Source organism: Leuresthes tenuis, unplaced genomic scaffold (assembly GCF_036924035.1).
Source record: "Leuresthes tenuis unplaced genomic scaffold, fLeuTen1.0.hap1 SCAF_5, whole genome shotgun sequence".
Classification (NCBI taxonomy): domain Eukaryota; kingdom Metazoa; phylum Chordata; class Actinopteri; order Atheriniformes; family Atherinopsidae; genus Leuresthes; species Leuresthes tenuis.
In genome coordinates, this window is record NW_027325359.1 from 29,887,652 (window position 1) to 29,905,389 (window position 17,738).

Sequence of the window (17,738 nt, forward strand, 5' to 3'; positions counted from 1 at the left end):
CTGCTTGCTCTCTGTAAACATGAGATATGGCGGCAGAGTCCATGACTGTGATTGTATGCATGAGTGTTCTTGCACACAAACATGGACAGTACATAGTACAAGAAAGTCTTTGTGTTCACAGCTTGCCTAAACAGACAGATTCTGCCCCCTGGGTAAATATGGGGAGCTACTGATAACATTCATTTGTGTATAAAAAGGACACATTCTCACACCAAAGCACATGCACAGTACACACACAGCCGTTTCAGCTGGGCTCGGTCTGTAGTGGAATGATAACTTGTGTTGAGCAGACGATATGTGCTGTATCATCACAGAGTTGTCCTCTGGATTTTCTGTCTCAGTGTTGCTTAGGCCCCAGATGTCTTCTGAATGGTAAAATGACTACAATGATATGGAGCATTTTTCGAACATCTTGTACATTTTAGAGCCTTCAAACACAAGCCATTTTAATGAGCTCTTGATGGTGGACAACTGAAGTGTGAAGAATTAACGCCAAAGAATATTTTTCACCTGCAGACTCGGCCCCAGGCCCTTTAAGTGTACTGACACGGGTGATGCGCATGGCACAGCGGTACATTTTTGACCCTATGGGCCGACAGCAGGTTGAAGAGAAGAGTTCACAAACGCAGGCAAAGCCCAGACAGCGAAGTCCCGGGCGCGTCTTCCGGAGCCGGACCTCAGCTTCATTACCACAACCTCAGGTAAAACATTCTGCCTGCAGTCTGTAAAAAATAGCATTTAATTCCTTTTCTCGTGTCGTAAGTCAACTTGTAAGTAGTCACTGGCGTAGACGCTTCCTGCTGTGGATCTGTTATGTCGTCTAAACAAGATTTATTCTTCTCTCAGCTTCTCACCAGCTGGTTAGTTTAACTAAGCATGAAAACTCAAACTAAATTACTTATTTAATTGGAGATTTACGGATGTCATCACCATCAGCAGTGAGGAAGTCATTGCTTAAACGGAGAAATGGTCCAGCACCCCCCCTTACACATCTGTTTTGGTGTAGATTAAAGAAACATGTGTATCAACTTATAAATGAATGAGTTTTAAGCTTGTGGAAAGGAACGTGATCCTACATTATTTTCCCCACCATTTCCAGTGTTTCTGCTAAACCAATTTGTTGCTCCTTCAAATTCCAATTGATGTAACCCAAGAGTTGTTCACGTGTGTGAGACCAAAATGAGAAATTCTGCAAGGAAACTTTCTCTCCGTCCGGGTTCACACAACCTTTTGTGGTGATTGATATTTTCCTAGTATTTAAACATTTTAACATTTCTTCTTCTTTAACAATGTTTAATGATGCAGTAATGCTGCTCTGTGTGCTGCGACTTCTGCAGACTCTCTCAAAGTCCCTTATCTGAACAGTAAAGAGGTCTCAAAATGACCATGACCCTCTTAGAGCCACAAGTCTGAAAGCCCCGGACAAAGCACCACGTGTCAGGCAGCCAGAGTTTCAACAGCTCCATTTAGCTGCCAAATCCTCCTCCTTAAGCCAGAATGAGAAGTAAAGCTCATAAAGTTGGCATCTTATGGAAATCACTTGACACAATAGCGCTTATCTCTACTATTAATGTGATGAGCTTTCATAATATTTGGTAACAAGGATTTTCAGCAGATTTAACCCTCAATTGTTTGTATTTTCCTCTGCAGTGTTTCAGGGAGTATGGAGAGCCGTTTCAGTCAAAATTAGATTAATAAGTACTGAAATGATTAATAGAATGTAAAGTTTTCAATGTCCAACTTATTTATTTCATTTATTCATTTGTTTATTATTAATTAATTTATTTATTTTGGAGGTTTGTCGATGCTGTTTAGTCACACGCTCTGTTGGAGGCGGGAACTTTAACAAAGGAAACGAACTGGGACGTGCATAATGGAACACCCGGACGGATTCTGGTCAGACTGAGACCCATCTCTTCACTTTTTCCTCACCCATTCATTTTTCATTTGTAACTTCTTTCAGGCGAGGTCAAGAAGGCGGAGCCAGCAGAAAGGTGGCGCCCACCAGCACGCAGTGCAAGGCGCTGTCTCTGTAAGGGAGGCTGCTGGCTGTGGGAAAACTGAAAGGTGAGGACAGAGTTTAACACGACATACCTGCAATCGCTCCGGTCCGAGCTTTCCTGAAGAGGTGTTTCTTTACTTTTGACTCAGGATTTAGACGTTGCACAGATCTCAGCACGTTCCTGCTAGTTTCCCCTATATTATGTATACTGCCTACTAAAGAGAAGCATGAACATGTGCACTCTGAATATGATGAATAGCAAAACCACTTTAAGTCTTTTGGAAGGTCATACCGACTGTTAATGGCTTCATCGGTCTTTTTCTCAACATTATTCTGTCTTCTCTCCAGACAGGTGCCATAATTCATATGACAGACTCTTTTATTTTCATCATTTCTTTTCCTTTTATGATCACTTAAGTATCTTGGTCTTTGATTCCCACAAGTCTTTCAAATTTCCCCCCGCAGCTGTTTGGACTGTAAGCTGCCCTTTGTATTTTATACAGTCATAAATTATATTTTGAAATATTATTTTTGTCCTGAGAGCTTTTGTCAGTCAGCAGGCAGCTGATCATCAGTCTGTCTCTCAGTGCCTGAGATGGTTTTTTATGCTTTCTTTATTTTATTGGATCTATTTAATAAACCTTTGATCTTTTAGAGCATTATACAGAAATAATAGGTAAGACACTCTCACATTTGTTTACTGATTTTAACATTGGATGTGCTTTTGTTTACGCTTTTTCCTGTTGAGAAGAAACAGTTTTGTATAATGTTACCCTCATGCAGCCCTATCACTGTTTGCTGTACAGTAGACTCACCTCACATACACACACAGACATGTCTGCATATATATAAATACTGCAGTAGACGGCGCAGTTCCAAAGCAAGACAAAGCTAGATTTTGAGGCCGAAAAGCTCCCATCAGAGCTCCTTCCAAAGCTTCTCCTCTACAACTTGTGCTGTGTTAGTCTCTGGCTGCACCAGAAACCAAGATAAAAGCATCAGTCTTAAACTGCCACACAATGTGGCGGCGCTAGCTGTAAAGTAATGAAAACAACAAATTCCCCACAAAACAAACCAGATCAAACCTGTCCAGCAGAAAACAGCAACCATGTGGTCAGTTCTCCTCTAAAGTTTATTTTTAGCCTTTTCTGATACAGCCTTTCTTTTCTTGCCTCCTGTGGCGGTACTTGATGTGAAAGGTTTAAGTTGCTGCTCTTTTTCTGTCCCTGCAGCCATCTGTAGACTTAAATGACCTGCAATTAATGCACAGACAGGAGTGAAGGTTAATGGGACGTGGAGCTGGCAGGTCATCCAATCATTGCATTCGGCTTAAAAGCAATGATTTTTTTCTCTTTTCTTTTTATCACAAAAATGTATTAAAGCTGTGTTGTTTAGTGTTTACTGTTTAGACAACGCCAGTGCATCTGACGAGTGCAATCAGAGAGGATACTGTGCCTTTAAGCACACATTAGCATGCTCTGCCTGCCGTCTTCTCTGAAACTCACTTCAGTAACTTAATGCCAGAAATTTCTACAACTCCAAAGTCTTCAGCTTTTGTTTCTTTGTGATAAAACCAGGCCATTTTCCAGCCGCATTTAGAATTTCACAATAGTTGTCTAATCCTCTCATTGCAATGTTGTTTTCTTCCTCCAGCTGGCACACTGCTAATGATAATAAGGGCAGTCACCTGTGTGTTACTGGCTTGTGTGTCTGTGTGTGCGCATTCCCTACATTTGTATGTATGCACGTGTTTGTGCGCATGTCTCAAGCATACTTGTCATTCCTCACAGCTTTGCTCTTTGTGTCAAGTTGTTCAGGTTGTTCGAACCAGGCTGTGGGTCACCAGGGGTCGTCAGGGGTCACCAAAAGGATTATTGTAATTGGTTGTAGAGGATGGAACTCTCGTGTCAGATCTTTAAAACTCACTTTATCTTAACAAAACCTAACTTCCCAGAAAGGCCATTAGGGAATGTCAAGTGATGGATCCTCCGCTAGAGGGAGAGACGGGAAAAATGTGTTTGAGTTCACAGAACAGAGGCACCTGCAAGAATCTGCCGAGGATGTTAAATTATATGATGAGGTCATCATACAGGTGTTATGATTGTTTTTTATATACTCCAACATTATAAAGCATGACATATACTGGGCTTTTTCAAATCTAATTATAAGAAAATTCCTTTCTAGTTTAAAGAATTCGCTATCATGACCATAAAATTTTGGAAAAACGGGTCAGTTTTGTCAGCGATCAGAACCTAAAGTCTCTTAATATCCAACATCGTAACACGGCGACATCTCAGCAAAGGTGCGGTTAAATGTGAGCATACTTTTAGCATTTGATGTGTTGTTTGCGGAATGTCCAGGTACCTCATGTCAAAACGACCTCTGGCTGTCTTGTTTGAGCTCATTGTGCAACACGTGCACTGCAATGCCACGAATGCATCAGAACAGGAAGGTTTGATATCTAATGTCGCACAAGATGGTGTCAGTGGTAACTTTGAGTGATTCACTTGTATATATAAGTGATATATCAGAATGATGTGTTAAGTGGTCATGTTCACCATGTGGCTGATTTTTGGCATGGGACAGTTTATTTATTTGGTCCCTTCATTATAGAGCCACACTTAAGAACTGTCCAACGCTGTATCTCAGGTCTGCAGAGGCAGATATGTTTATGTGGGCGCTCTGATTTACTCCTAGCTGACATGCTCATCTTAGATTCTACATTGCTTGGAAGATCAGAAATGATCTGCATTACTTCATATGAGTTGCACAACTTTCGTAAGCGTGAACTGGACATGATTGTCACAACAAACGTCAAAGAAAAGAAAACTAAAGAGGATGCAGATCATATATCTAGTTCATCTGTAGACTCGTCAGAGATTAGGGGTTGGTGGCCTTGTATGGGTTAATTGAGGGTAAGGGTCACACAACTTGAATATCACAGTCACTTAACATTATGCCATGACCACGTGACATATCTGTCGCCTCACGGTAATCTCCAAGCATCGTGACTCTCTCTGCGTTGTTGTCTCAAAGGAATCTCTTCAGAATTATTGTCAGACATGTTGAATTTGTTGGGAAACTGGTAGACAAAACACAAACGAAGGCACATGAAGAGAAGTTTCTAACAATAGAAGGAATGCTCTGTTTTCTTCGTGTCTCAGAATTCCCCCTTCTTGTCTACTTGTCTCAGCAGGTTCATATGCACGTCGTACACAGACTGTTAGGCAGTTGATACTTTTCATCTTCAGGTCAGGACCCTGAATCTACAATGGGATGTCCTTTGTGGCATGTGCCCTTTGAAGTACTTTACAGGCAGCATTTCACCATAACTTCATGTTTTTCCCCTAGACATTATGTTATAAACTTACATGCATGTGTTTCAGGTGATGCAGACTGACACTGAATGTTTCCATACTGGCAGGGCAGCACTGGGCATCATGTGAAGCAGTTTGTTGGGTGACTTGGTTCAGTCTGGAGTGTCGCAGTGCTCCACCGTAGTTGTTCTGAAACTTGACACTATGTGTCATTCAGACTCGGTTGTGTGTACAAATGTGCAGGCTTTCTTTGGAACATTATACAATCTATTCTGCGTCTGGGTGCCTTTCTTCTAATATACTGCTTAAAATACAGTGCATTTATGCATATTAATTCCCTGTTGTAGTTCACTTAGCATCAACCTCTTCTATAATGAGCAACTACGCAGGTGTTTCATGTGGCATCTGAAGATAAAGACCGTCTGATTTGTATAGCTGTGTAATGCTTTGGCTTTAATGTGGATTTTGATTTGTAAATGCACACGATCAATAAACACATTAAGGAAGTCACTTCAACTTAATACAGCTCTTCATGATTCTGTTTCCAGATGCGAACAAACCTTTAAGAGATCAGGTGCAGGACCTTCTGGTAAGGTGGCCCATCGTCATAGCAACCACAGCATTATTCATCATGCTAGAGCCAAGTCCCTTCGTCTTCTTCGAAATGGCAAGGGACCACCGAAGCAGAGGCCTCTCTCCCCTCTCCTCCATTCATCCCTGCGTTCCTCTACTCTTCCTCCATCTTCTTCCATCCCTGCACGTCTTCAGTCCTCCAAATCTCCTCAAAGTGAAGAGCACCACATCACGCCCAATACGGCTGTCATAAAGTAAGATCCACAAATCTATTTCATCTGTCACTTTGAAGCCATAAAGCTGTTTAATGGGTTATGAAAATTGCATGCAGCCCTGCATGACTTTGTCTTTTACTGTCACTGTTTTTTAAAACGAAATCCCTCATGAGTCTCAGACGTTCAGTGAGGGCAGGCCTGCCGACACAACATGTGACCCCTCATGATCTTCACACGTTTTCCTTGTAGTAAACAGCAAGAACATGTGTCCCTTTGAGTGAAAAACTCAATTTACACCTCAGGTTCGGAGAATCAGAGGTTCTTTAAAAGTGAAAAGTGTTCTGACTATTATACAGCTCAAGGGCATAAAACATCAATTGGATTCAAGTATTAACTTCATATTGCCATTGATTCTCCTTCCACTGAGATTGGATTGCACAAACCACACACACCTACAGTGAATGTTTTCCATCCCGCTGTTCAGAGCTGTTGCTCAGACTTATTTATGGATCCATTGAACACTAATTTGATGATTTTTGGAAGTTCATGATCAAGAAGGGATGATTATCAAATGTTCTGAATTGTTGGAATCACAAAGCTTATTAATTTTAATTGGTGTAAATGGTTTTGTTGCAAACAGAAGCAGGTTGTTGTTGGACATTGGCAACAAAACTATTTGCCCAAATAGAAACCTCACAGAACGATCGGCACCAGCTGGTTTTGGTCAGCAGTGTTGTTGATTTATCAACCTGTCACAGTGTGTAGGAAGTTGGGAGAACCTCACCAGTCATTAACTGGATCAACTTCCCAAATAATCCCTTTTATTGGCAGATGACGGCTCTAATAGGAAGCTGTGCTCAAACTTAAAGTCGGTGTGGTGAGCAGAGCAAACCACATCACACAGAACGTCAGGTTCCACACAGCCAAATGAGCAGCTTGCAATCCTGCATTAGTCTGATTTCAGGGTTTGGTTGTAGGAAGTGTTTTTATTCTATAGACGCTCTGCATCATCAATCTTCCAAACCGGTTCTTCTCTCGGCTTTTGTTGAACAGGAAAATTGCAGGGAGGGGTTTCAGGATCTTTTACCGTCTGTAGGAGGTCTTTTTTATGTCTGTATACGACTAACTTTTCAGTCCGAAATTTTACTACATATGTTTATGTTTGAAAAGTTCAGTCACCGTTTTATGTCCAGTTTCAACACTGGATGTTAAAAGAGTAGTTTAAACCTTCTTAACCAGTTCTGGTTTAGTTCATATGTTGCATGGCTCTTAACGCTCATCAGGTACAGATCATCTTGACATACATTCATTCAGTACATATAGAGGTGTGTCAGGTACCTAAACCAGGTAAGGAATGAAGAGAACAGCGTCGAATCCTCCCAAAGCTGTACCTGCAGAGAGATTATTCATTTGGGTTTACAGAATTCAGCCTACAGTTTTACATGTAAAGGAGTTAGAATTGAAACTGTCAGTGCCAGACTCATCTATGATAAGTTATTTTAAGAACAAATCTTTTCCTTTTGGCTGAGCACCACCGCCAGAGTTCTTTGGTTACTGCTAAACTTATTAGTTTCTGGTCTTTGTGATGTAATGTAAGTGTGTAAGGGACTGACAAAAAGAGATAACGCCTCCCGCTGAGTTTTCCATGATATTTCACAGCAGAGCAGGGTGGGGACCGCACAGCACTAAAATAGACGAGTAGTTTCCTGTTTAGTGGGTTACGCACCTTCTGAACATTTTGTCCCTCCCAAGAATCACATGGGAGGTAAACACACTGCGACAACTGATGGTTTTTAATGACTTTTTTGGGCTGGTGTTCCCTCTCAGTTTGAAACGCACACATGAGCATGAGTTGAGCAGTGATGGACACTATCTGTCAGCCTGAGAATTATTCCAATTATTGCCACTTTTTGTGACAGCCCACATGCGGGGAACAGTTTTATTTTTCTGATTCGTCAGAAGTTTATAAAGTGACTGAAAATGGATGAAGATGACGAATGTTGTTCCATTGTGCATTTTTACATAGTACATTACATACGATACTAAACCCTGTACCGCACATGTGAGCTTAATTAAAGCATATTAGTTTAAGTCGTGATAGATTCTTTGCTCTTACCAGGTTCTGGAGTCGAATCGGTAGTTCTCAAAAAGAAAAGAATCTATCAAATGGAATGATGTGTCATCAGGATGGAAGTGCCTTTAAGGGACTGTTTGGTCCAAATGTTCATAACAGAGTTTTCAAACTTTTTCTGTCAATTTTCCATGACATTTCAGTAAAATCATGACATTTGTATCAGCTGCAGATGCCTCAAAGATTTTGAAGAGACGCTTTTTTAAAATTAAGTTTTTTCCCTCGCATGAAATAAATGACCCGTTTCATTCTCCAGGTGATTTTTTTTTTTTTAAAAATTAAATAAATATCCAGCATATGTGGTGGTATCTTTCTCTCGTTTGTGGCCTAGTGACAAGTTTTGTTTAGTCTTCTTTCTCCGTGTTGTTTGTTGTTAGCAACCTGTCTCTGTTTGTTACAGCCACGTGTAACATAGACCGAATAGCCGTCTTCTGACATCACTGTGGGGCTTAGTTTATTCATTTATTTCCAGACCATCTAAATGTGCCTAAAAGTCGCATTTCTAATTGTCACCTTAAATTTAAACCAGTTGTCGGAGGCACAGCTGTTTAGCGCTGATTAGCAGGCAAAGCTAGCATGCTAATGTGCCATAGTAAGATGATGAAGATGGTTGCCAGTCTGCCTTCTTTGCAGGACTAGACTGAGATTGCTTTTACACTGCATGGCTGTAGACCCTCAGTTTAACTAATCACATCATAATCCTGAGAGCTTCTGATTAGCTGTGAAAGTTCAAATATCTTCAAGAACCAAAACAAAAGAAGAACATTGGGTTCTGTCTTGTGGAACTTTTAGGATTACCATTAACGAGATGAAGAAGCCACACACACATACACTATACTCCCTAACACCAGTATGGAAAATGCTCACCTGTAAGGTTTGTTGTGTGCTCGCTTTACAAAATGCAACCTGACAGGTGCCTCAGCTGATTGCACACTCAGCAGAACAGCACACTCATTTCTATTTTCTGATTTATTTCATTATTTTTTTTAATTGGTTCTAAATTGTTTTTCAGTATGTAACATTTCCTCTGCTCGTCCTCTTTTCTGACACACACACACACACACACACATGTCAGACATGGGCTTGTTAATCGCTTGTTAATATGGTGAATGACAGATTGGCAGGAGGAGAGTGTGTCTTCCAGATGAGAATCCCATAACTTATTGACACTGACAGGATGCCAAGTAACTAGTTCAACCAGTATTCTGGCAGTCAGACACGAACATACTGTTCTACACTTTGAACACACTCTGCCATTCCAGCTATTGCACTGCCTGCATATCACTCATGCGTTTTATGGGCCGTATAGCTGTAGATTGAAATCAGCCCCTGTTTTGACACTGAAAACACGCACACACACGTTGTTTCTCTTCAGCATCTTTTCTCTAAGAACAAACAGTTGAAAATGTTTTCACAAATCTATTCTTAATCCTCTTTGTTTCATTGCATTAAAATAAGACTCGCTTTAGTCTGAGGCTGTATTTGACTTTAAATCGAGACCAGGGCATACCAAATGCTGGTATGTGCAGGTGCATCTGTCTGGGAAACAGTGCAAGGTTAAATAGTGGGGTCAGGGCTGTAATTACACTATATCTGAGGGGGGGGGGGGGGGTGTTCTCCATACTGATGGTGGTAAGTTTGTGTTTATGAGGACAATGATAAAAGTGCAAAGGTTCACCCAATTAGAGCCATAGTTTTCCCACAATGTAACAAAGGAACATATGTGTCTCTGCTGCATGCCAGAAGGGTGCATGCTTCAGGGAGAAAAAAGGCGATTACAGTCTGTGCACGCTGTAAGAGATTGTGCACGTGTGTCTGTGTATGTGTGGGTTGAAGCTTGTCGTCGGATCCCCCCGTGTTGTTGGTCGTAAGCTCAGCAGTGTGGGAGCCACTTTCACATCCTGTACTCACCTCTCATCTCCTCACACTGGGGAAATCTGTTTGTGTACACATGTTTTATACCCACGTGCACACTAATGGACGAGAGCTTTGAGCTGTTTATGCTTCATCTACATGGATAATGATGTGAAGAAAAACACAGATTTTCATATCAATGAAAAAGTCGAGCGTGGCAGATTACACCGCCTATAACATAGGTACCATAGGTAAGGGAAATGCATGAATGCAGTTATATAACAGGGTTGTGAAGATACAGGACGGCTGAGTGATCAAACACACACACACTTACAGCTCACCCTATGTAAATAAACAAAGCCACAGTGGAAACAATGTGACACCTTCATGCCCTGAGCCCTTACAATACATCAGAAAAATCCAGCTTCACTTGAAGTACCATAAAATGTGCAGTAGTTAAAAGCTAAAAAGTAAGAAAAGGCCAAAAAAGTTATTCATATAGTCATATATTAATTCTCTGGCATATAGTTAAAGTCACTGTTACTATGTGTATGGTTAATGGAACGGGTCAATAGGATGTAACAAAACAGGACTTTCTGATAGGAGTTTTAGGAGGGGCAGTGAGATATCCTCACTAACATGAAGAAATAAATCAGAAGTCGAGTGATTGAACTTTGATCATCTTTATCATAGTTTAAATGTAAGGGCACCATAACTACCATGGATGTTTTTATGGGAAAGGATAGTCACAACAAATACTGAGAAACATCATCTGTTGCTGCTTTCTGCATGAAGTTAAATAGTTATTCAAACATTTCCAACGTCAGCACCAGCCTCCTAAAGCGTCCTAAAGGATAAACTGCTGTTTTAGTCATCCATGATGGGGAACTTTTGAGAAAACCTGCTGGTTAACCAAACTAGCTGCGTGGTTTAGTCATCCCGCATGACGTGTTGTTGTGCAGTGATGAATGTTTTTCTTTTTTCTTTTTAAAGTTTGCCCGTTATAGTGGTGTTGTTTTAAATCATTGGTCAGAAAACTTTTTTTTTAAATATTTTTTAAGACGTAACATCATAGCACAGCAAAACAGATCAATACTTTGTCCGTTATTGTTCATGAAGCAGCCCAGTTAGCAGGCGTCAATAATGTCTGAGCTAACGACTGTTTTTAGCATTTTCATTTCTGTTTTCATGAAGACGGTCCTGATTATATTCATCTCTCTGGCAGTCGAACTGCAACTAAACATTAAAATAGTCAGAACACGCCTGCCCCTGCGTCCCTTCTAACAGCTTAACACGACTCATCTCACCTGTCCTGTTGTTCCTTTGACCAACTCAGATAAACTGTAACAGTGCCACACACATGATACGTTTCATTCATGATGAGGAAGGCAATTTGTGTACTCACTGTTAACCCATCAGGATTTTAGCTGGTATTCTGGCATGAAGTCCACCTTGTTTGATTTCTGTTCCCTCGACACTCGACACCACTGTGATCTTAATGATTCATGACATCACTCCAGATTCCCAGCGTTTCCCGGCTGTTGTTTGGCTCCAACGGCCCAAGGTTTTACCCATGTGAACGATAACTTTCCGAGGGTCGCACATGAGTGGATGGAAGAGTCACAGTGATATCCCACACCTCGGTGTTTGATTGATCAAACCTCAGTCTGAGCAAAAAGGGAATTAACTGGTTAAACTAGGACTGAACTAAAGTTCCCTTATAGTTTTTATTTCTCTGTTATTTCTATTACTCAGAGCTGCATTCGTTATGATTTGATCAACTAATTCCAGTTATTTTAAGTCTTCCATTCCAGTTTTGCCTTGTTCAATTTCTATCATACACAAACATATTTTATATCACCGTATTAATTAGCTTTAGCTTGTTTCTATGCACCATCTCTTAACCTCAACATTAAGTGTCTTCTCTTACTGTGAAGAACTTCAATACGGGCTGCATGCTACTGTGGTTTGCAAAGTATTTTCATTGGTCCCAAACTAAAGCAACTCTGAAGTCATCATGATAGAGGAATAGAATAGAAAAATACTTTATTCATAGTATAAAGTATAGGATAGTCCTTTTACATGACCATTGGATTCTTAAGCCTCTTATCTCAGTGTATATCTGGTAATCTGAAATCCTTACTAAGTTTATCACCTTATTATAGGAAAGCCTGTACACATACTGTGTTCAAAGGGTTAAGTTCTTACTGAGAGGGGCTCAGCCTCAAGCCAGCAGCACAGAATACTGTAAGCTTTGCTATTTATCTAGAAAGTGGAACAAAAGCCAACAGGTACAAATGTAAAAGTGAGTGAACCATGAATGGACCACACCCCACTCTTTTTGTGAGAGCTGAATGGAAAGGGTTGCCCCCTCATACCTGCCGTGAAGGGAAGTAATAAAATGGATAGATTGAGCATAAATTGCTTTGTGAGGTAGACTTGTCATTTTTCTCTCTGTGTAACAAAGAATTTGTCATTGCTCATTGAAAAATGAAAAAATGAGATGTCACAGAAACACGTCAAAGTTTGCTGCCCGTCTTCAATCATAATGAAAGGGTTTGGTTTGAATTGGAGTTCCTGCAGTGAATGGAAGAGGTCCGAGTTAATGACTGACACGCTAACACCTTCAAGGTTATGAATGTAAAAGGAAATGGAGCCTGGATGAAAGGACACTGGTGCTCAGTGACCAAAGGTCCAATGATTTATTTATCGCATGTTCATATTTCTCACTTTTGGGCTTTTTTGTTTTATTCATTCGTGTGATTTGGTGACCGTGTCAGCTTTGAAAACCAAACATTTCACTGTTTGATGTTCGTGTGAACTTACAGGAGCTTTATTATATGACTGAGGGTTTGGAACTTGTTAAGACCTGGCCTGGTTCTGTGTGTTATAGCAGGATGTGGAGCACAGTGGAAACCTGTATGTTTAGCAAATATTCCTGTGATTCAGGTTTTTTAAACAAAAAATAAGAAATAATGACTAAACATTGGTGATAAAAAGCTCATTAACAAACAAAAAAAAAAAAGGTGAAATACAGAATATAACCGAAAACAAGCTGCAACTATGTAGGTGCTTAAATAAGTGTCATCAGGCTACTCAGAAAGGTAGTCCCCTTTTCTTTTACTGTACGTTATATTCAAACAAAAATTGGATTTATAAGATGCCATCCAGGCCAACTTCATTATTACAGGAAATGCATGTTTTGATATAGGTCTCGTCTTATTGAACAGAAGCCCAGAGCTGCTTGAATGTATCAGGGAACCAGGACCTACACAACTTTATCCCGTAATGTTTTCATGTTCCTGTTTACAGTTTTCTCCTTTAAAGTAATAATCCTCAACAGACCGATTCTTTAACCTGAACTTTCTTTCCCCGAATAAGAACTGTAGCTCATCATCATACCTCTTAAAGATGCTAAATGATTTGGCATCATCATTGAAAGACACCCGAACTGCAGCATTCAGGCCACCAGGATTAATCTTCTACTCTGTGTAGTTTAGTGAGGCCAGCTCTCGCATGCAGACGGTTTTAGAGTCAAAGCTTAAAACCCTACGACTGCACTGCGTTACGAGTGTGTTTATATTAACATTTAGCTAAAAAAAAAAGTCCATTTTACAAAGACTATGGTTAATGTATTTCTTTGCTTGCTGTGAGCATGTTAAGTGTTCGGAAAGTAGATGACACAAACTTCTCATTTATTTATGTTCCACACTCTGTAATGTAGTGAGACTGTGATATAAAACCACCCTCACAGAGACTGTGTTTGGGGAAATGGTTTCAGATATCCACTCCAGTCTGTGCTCACCCTGATCCACACTTCTGTTGTTTTATATAAACTGTCATGCTACAGTTCTTTAGTAACTTCCCACTACTTCCTATAACCCATATCTCACATAGTGTCTGATATCTGATGTCTTACTGTGAACACCTGCTGAGGACAGGATGGGGGTGATGACGCTGTTAAGGTTGGTGGTGTGTGACGGGGTCCTTTGTCTCTGCTTGTGAAAGCTAGAACTTGTCACTGAGTTGTCAGATGGACATATGTTGGTTGAATAAGCAGACAGGCGAGGAAGCGAAGCTCTGACAAGACTTCAACTTCAGTGGGCTGTCGTTGTCACTCAATGTACCATCAACATAAAGCTAGATGGTTTTTAAGTTAAGCCCCTGTACAACTGCCCTGCTCCTCCTTATCTTCGTCTTCCTTCCTCCTGTCACCTTTGTTTGAGTTTGGCCCTCACATAGAGCCATTGTCTCCTCACTAATACAGTATGCTGTGACTTTAGTTTTGTTGTAGTAAAGTCAGCCTCTGATTTCCCTGCCTAAGTTTGTAATGAACCTGTTAACAACACATTTACATACAGTACTAAATATGCTTACATGTTATACTGTATGTGGACGGGATCTTTGAAAAGGGAATATCTGCTTGTTATAGGTTAACTACATGTTAATTCCTATGTTAGCAGGTCAGCATGCTACATTGAAGGTTTTAACACATACAGGCTTTTTTTTGTTCCAGCCTCCCCCCCCCCCATGAGTCAATATTAATTTTTCTGAAGCACTATCTCGTTGATAAACAATTCTACATCGACGTTAGATATTCATTTGTAAAAACCGCTTCCTCTGCATTGAACCAGTCGACCTGCAAACATGTTGATGTGGGACATTCATTCAAACCCAACACTCTGAGATTATAAAGAAACTGTATGGAGTTAACAGATCGCTCTACTTAGTGCTTTCTATGTTAGTTTTTCTAATTTTAGGTTTAGGAAATTCATTTATATCCGTTTGATTAATGATGAAAGAAGTCATCCCTGTTAATGATAACATATAACGGGGCATGCCTCTGGTGAAAGTGCCAAACTGCATTTACACATTGGCTCTCTGAGGTGAATCGGCCTCTGGTACCAGGTGTAACTGATACATCTCTTTGCTAAGAGGTCAGCGGAGACAGAAAGAGCTGAGTAACTGAGACCAGCTGGTGTTTGTTGCTGAGTCACGGCAAAGAAAATGGTTTTACTGGTGCAGTACATCAAGGCTGTAGGAGTCTCTCCAGTTTCCTTTGTCTCCTGACGGTGTAATTGAATCTAAATTATTCACCCACACACACAGCAGACTTTAACATGGCTTGTGAGACGGGGCTTCACGTGCCCTCACCCAGTCACCTCAGTCTTAACTCCCACTCCCCTGTTACGTGGTCCCAACTTGACACCGACTCTAAATGTTTTATTATTTCCTTTGTGGCTTGTCATGAATAGAAACTAGATTAGTCATTTTGTTTGACAGGAGGGTAAATTAGCAAGTTTTTAGTGAGTTGAAGTTGTTTAACTTTCACACTGCCTGTTCCTGGCAGGCCTGCAGAGATGCTCGCAGAGCAGAGTCAGCATGTGTTTATAAGCGGCGGCTGGCACCACAGAACACACCGCTTTATCCAGGAGTGCAGTTCTCACTTTGTATGCATTAGTTTAGTAAGCGATATAAGTGTTATAAGTGTTTTTACCCCAAATAAAAGGAACTGCTACTGCATCATGCCAGTATGTCTGTGCACATATACTGTGCACAATGAACGGGTCATTAAGCGCGCAGGCTCAGATCCAGTGATTGTGCAGGGGTATGTTGGGTCTCTTTCCTTTTTTAACAAGGCTTGTGTGTGGGTGCCAGAGGGTGTTTTACTTGTTGTTTTTATTCGAGCCACTCCCGCCCATTCATTTTGAATGAGTGGATATGTCTAAATGTGTGACTGATACTGTATATTTGCATGTTTTGAGTCATTCTCCTTCTTTGGTGCACTACTTTCTCTGAGTTAATTTAAAGGCAGTAGACTGCACAGTGTGGGGCCCCTCTCACTGGTTGCTTAGTGAACCATTTAAATGGTTATAAAGACTGACTTTCACATATGCTGCAGCATGAGTAACAGTGGAGCCACTTAATGACATCTATAGACTTGTGTTGTAGGAAAAACAAACCGACAAACAGCTTTTTAGCAGTTTGTGTCCAACCGCATGCAGCTAAAGCCTCCGTAGCTAACGTGCTCAGCCTAATCGCCTCTCACACACTGACTGAAACACAGAATGACTTAATCAAACACTCGCTACATCTTGCTCAGCCTCAAGTCCGTCCTCAATCATCCTGACATTTTCATTCATGGTATGTGGAATAAAGGCTGGCAGGTTGTGAGTGGCTCACAGAGCAGAGTAAGATAAAAACACTGTCATACATGTACTGTTTTGGAAAATGTTCGCTCCATTGTGAAATGACCTGATTCCTAAATTCATGTCTGAGAATAGGAATTACATTGAAGCCATTTTCTGCTCAGAGGCTTTTCAGCTATAATGGCTTTGTGTGCAGAAAACGCTTCAAGAAGAGAAGTGGAACCAAAAGAGGAGAAAGTCGGCTGGTAGTTTTTCAGAGCTTTCACCTGTTTTCAACCTCAGATGTTTGTAAATGTAAAGCTGCTTTACTGATGAAATGAATTAGTTGCATGGGTGTATACGCTGAGGTTTGGGGTTTATTTGAACTTGAGAACTTTGGCTGGCTTTAGGAGATGAGTAAGATGTGATTTAATGTCCTGACAGTTGGAGTTATTATGCAACACTGCGGTACAGTTGGAATGTGATCATTATCTGAGACAACTGCAGGAGAATGTAAACGATAACTGAATCTGTTCATTTAAAAAAAAAAAAAAAAAAAGATTACTTGAGTCTTCTTTGTTCACATAGCAGGTAGAGGATGTCCTCATTAACCCAGCGACATTTTCCACAGAGAAGGTTTCTGGGTTCATACTGAAGTAATATGTTAATGTTATCGTGTTAATCTGTTAAAAAGATTGAATTGGATTCAGATTTTCTCTGATTCGCCTGTTTGTTTTTGTCTTTTTTTCCCAGAGAATTGTCATCCAGACATCAGAGCAGTGCAGCATTGGGGAATGCCAGAGAGTCGAAGCTGATCAAGAATGTGACTGTGGTGAACCTGATTTAGTGAATTATGTTGAGCTGTAAATCTGTTTTAAGTTGTCTGCTTTGTGTCTGTCAGTGAACACATGCATGAACTCAACATCTATTTTGGTTCAAATTGTCTGACTGCTGGTGCCGTTTATTTTTCCATTTGACTCTTTTTTTAATCGTTTTGGATAATTGGTATAAATAAAATATTGATATTGTTTTAATGGTGACTTGTTATTTGTTTAGAAGTGTGTGTGTGTGTTCCTTTCTTCAGGGCTGTTGTGCTTAAAGTGGGTGTGGTGGTGTGTGTGTGCGCGTGTGTGTGTGTGTGTGTGTTGATACTGCTTTCACACATGAATCATGCTTTGCAATTATCTTCAGTCTCGGTAAGAACTTTAATTGCTTCCAGCTAGAACGCTCTGCAGGCAGTTGTCACACTCTGTTATGTTTGTGTTTATTAGAATTTACTGGAGAGAAAATACTTGTGGAATTAGGTCAGTTGGGTTTTATCTTGGAAAAGTTGGCTTGCAAGATGAAAGCAGTGGCTTCTTCAAATGTTAAAAGTGATCACGTGGCCCTGATTAGCAGCATCCCGCTCGTCTCACCGACTCTCCTCATCCAGAATCGAGAACAGATGTAGCAGGAAACTGTAGCAGAGCAGCGGGCATATATCTCATCAGTTAGCTCACGGTGGGTAGTTTCTGTGCA

At 40.6% G+C, this 17,738-nt stretch overlaps 1 protein-coding gene across 1 annotated transcript in view; it reads left to right on the plus strand.

Moving 5' to 3' along the window:
- Positions 1–17,192, plus strand: part of LOC140306691 (uncharacterized) — a 50,863-nt gene extending 33,671 nt beyond the window's left edge. Inside the window, exons 12-15 of the mRNA XM_072385290.1 lie at positions 517–701; positions 1,964–2,067; positions 5,868–6,146; positions 16,974–17,192. Coding sequence (XP_072241391.1) covers positions 517–701; positions 1,964–2,067; positions 5,868–6,146; positions 16,974–17,067 — 662 coding nt within the window. The 3' untranslated portion in view covers positions 17,068–17,192. The remainder of the gene's footprint in view (positions 1–516; positions 702–1,963; positions 2,068–5,867; positions 6,147–16,973) is intronic.
- Positions 17,193–17,738: the final 546 nt, after the last annotated feature.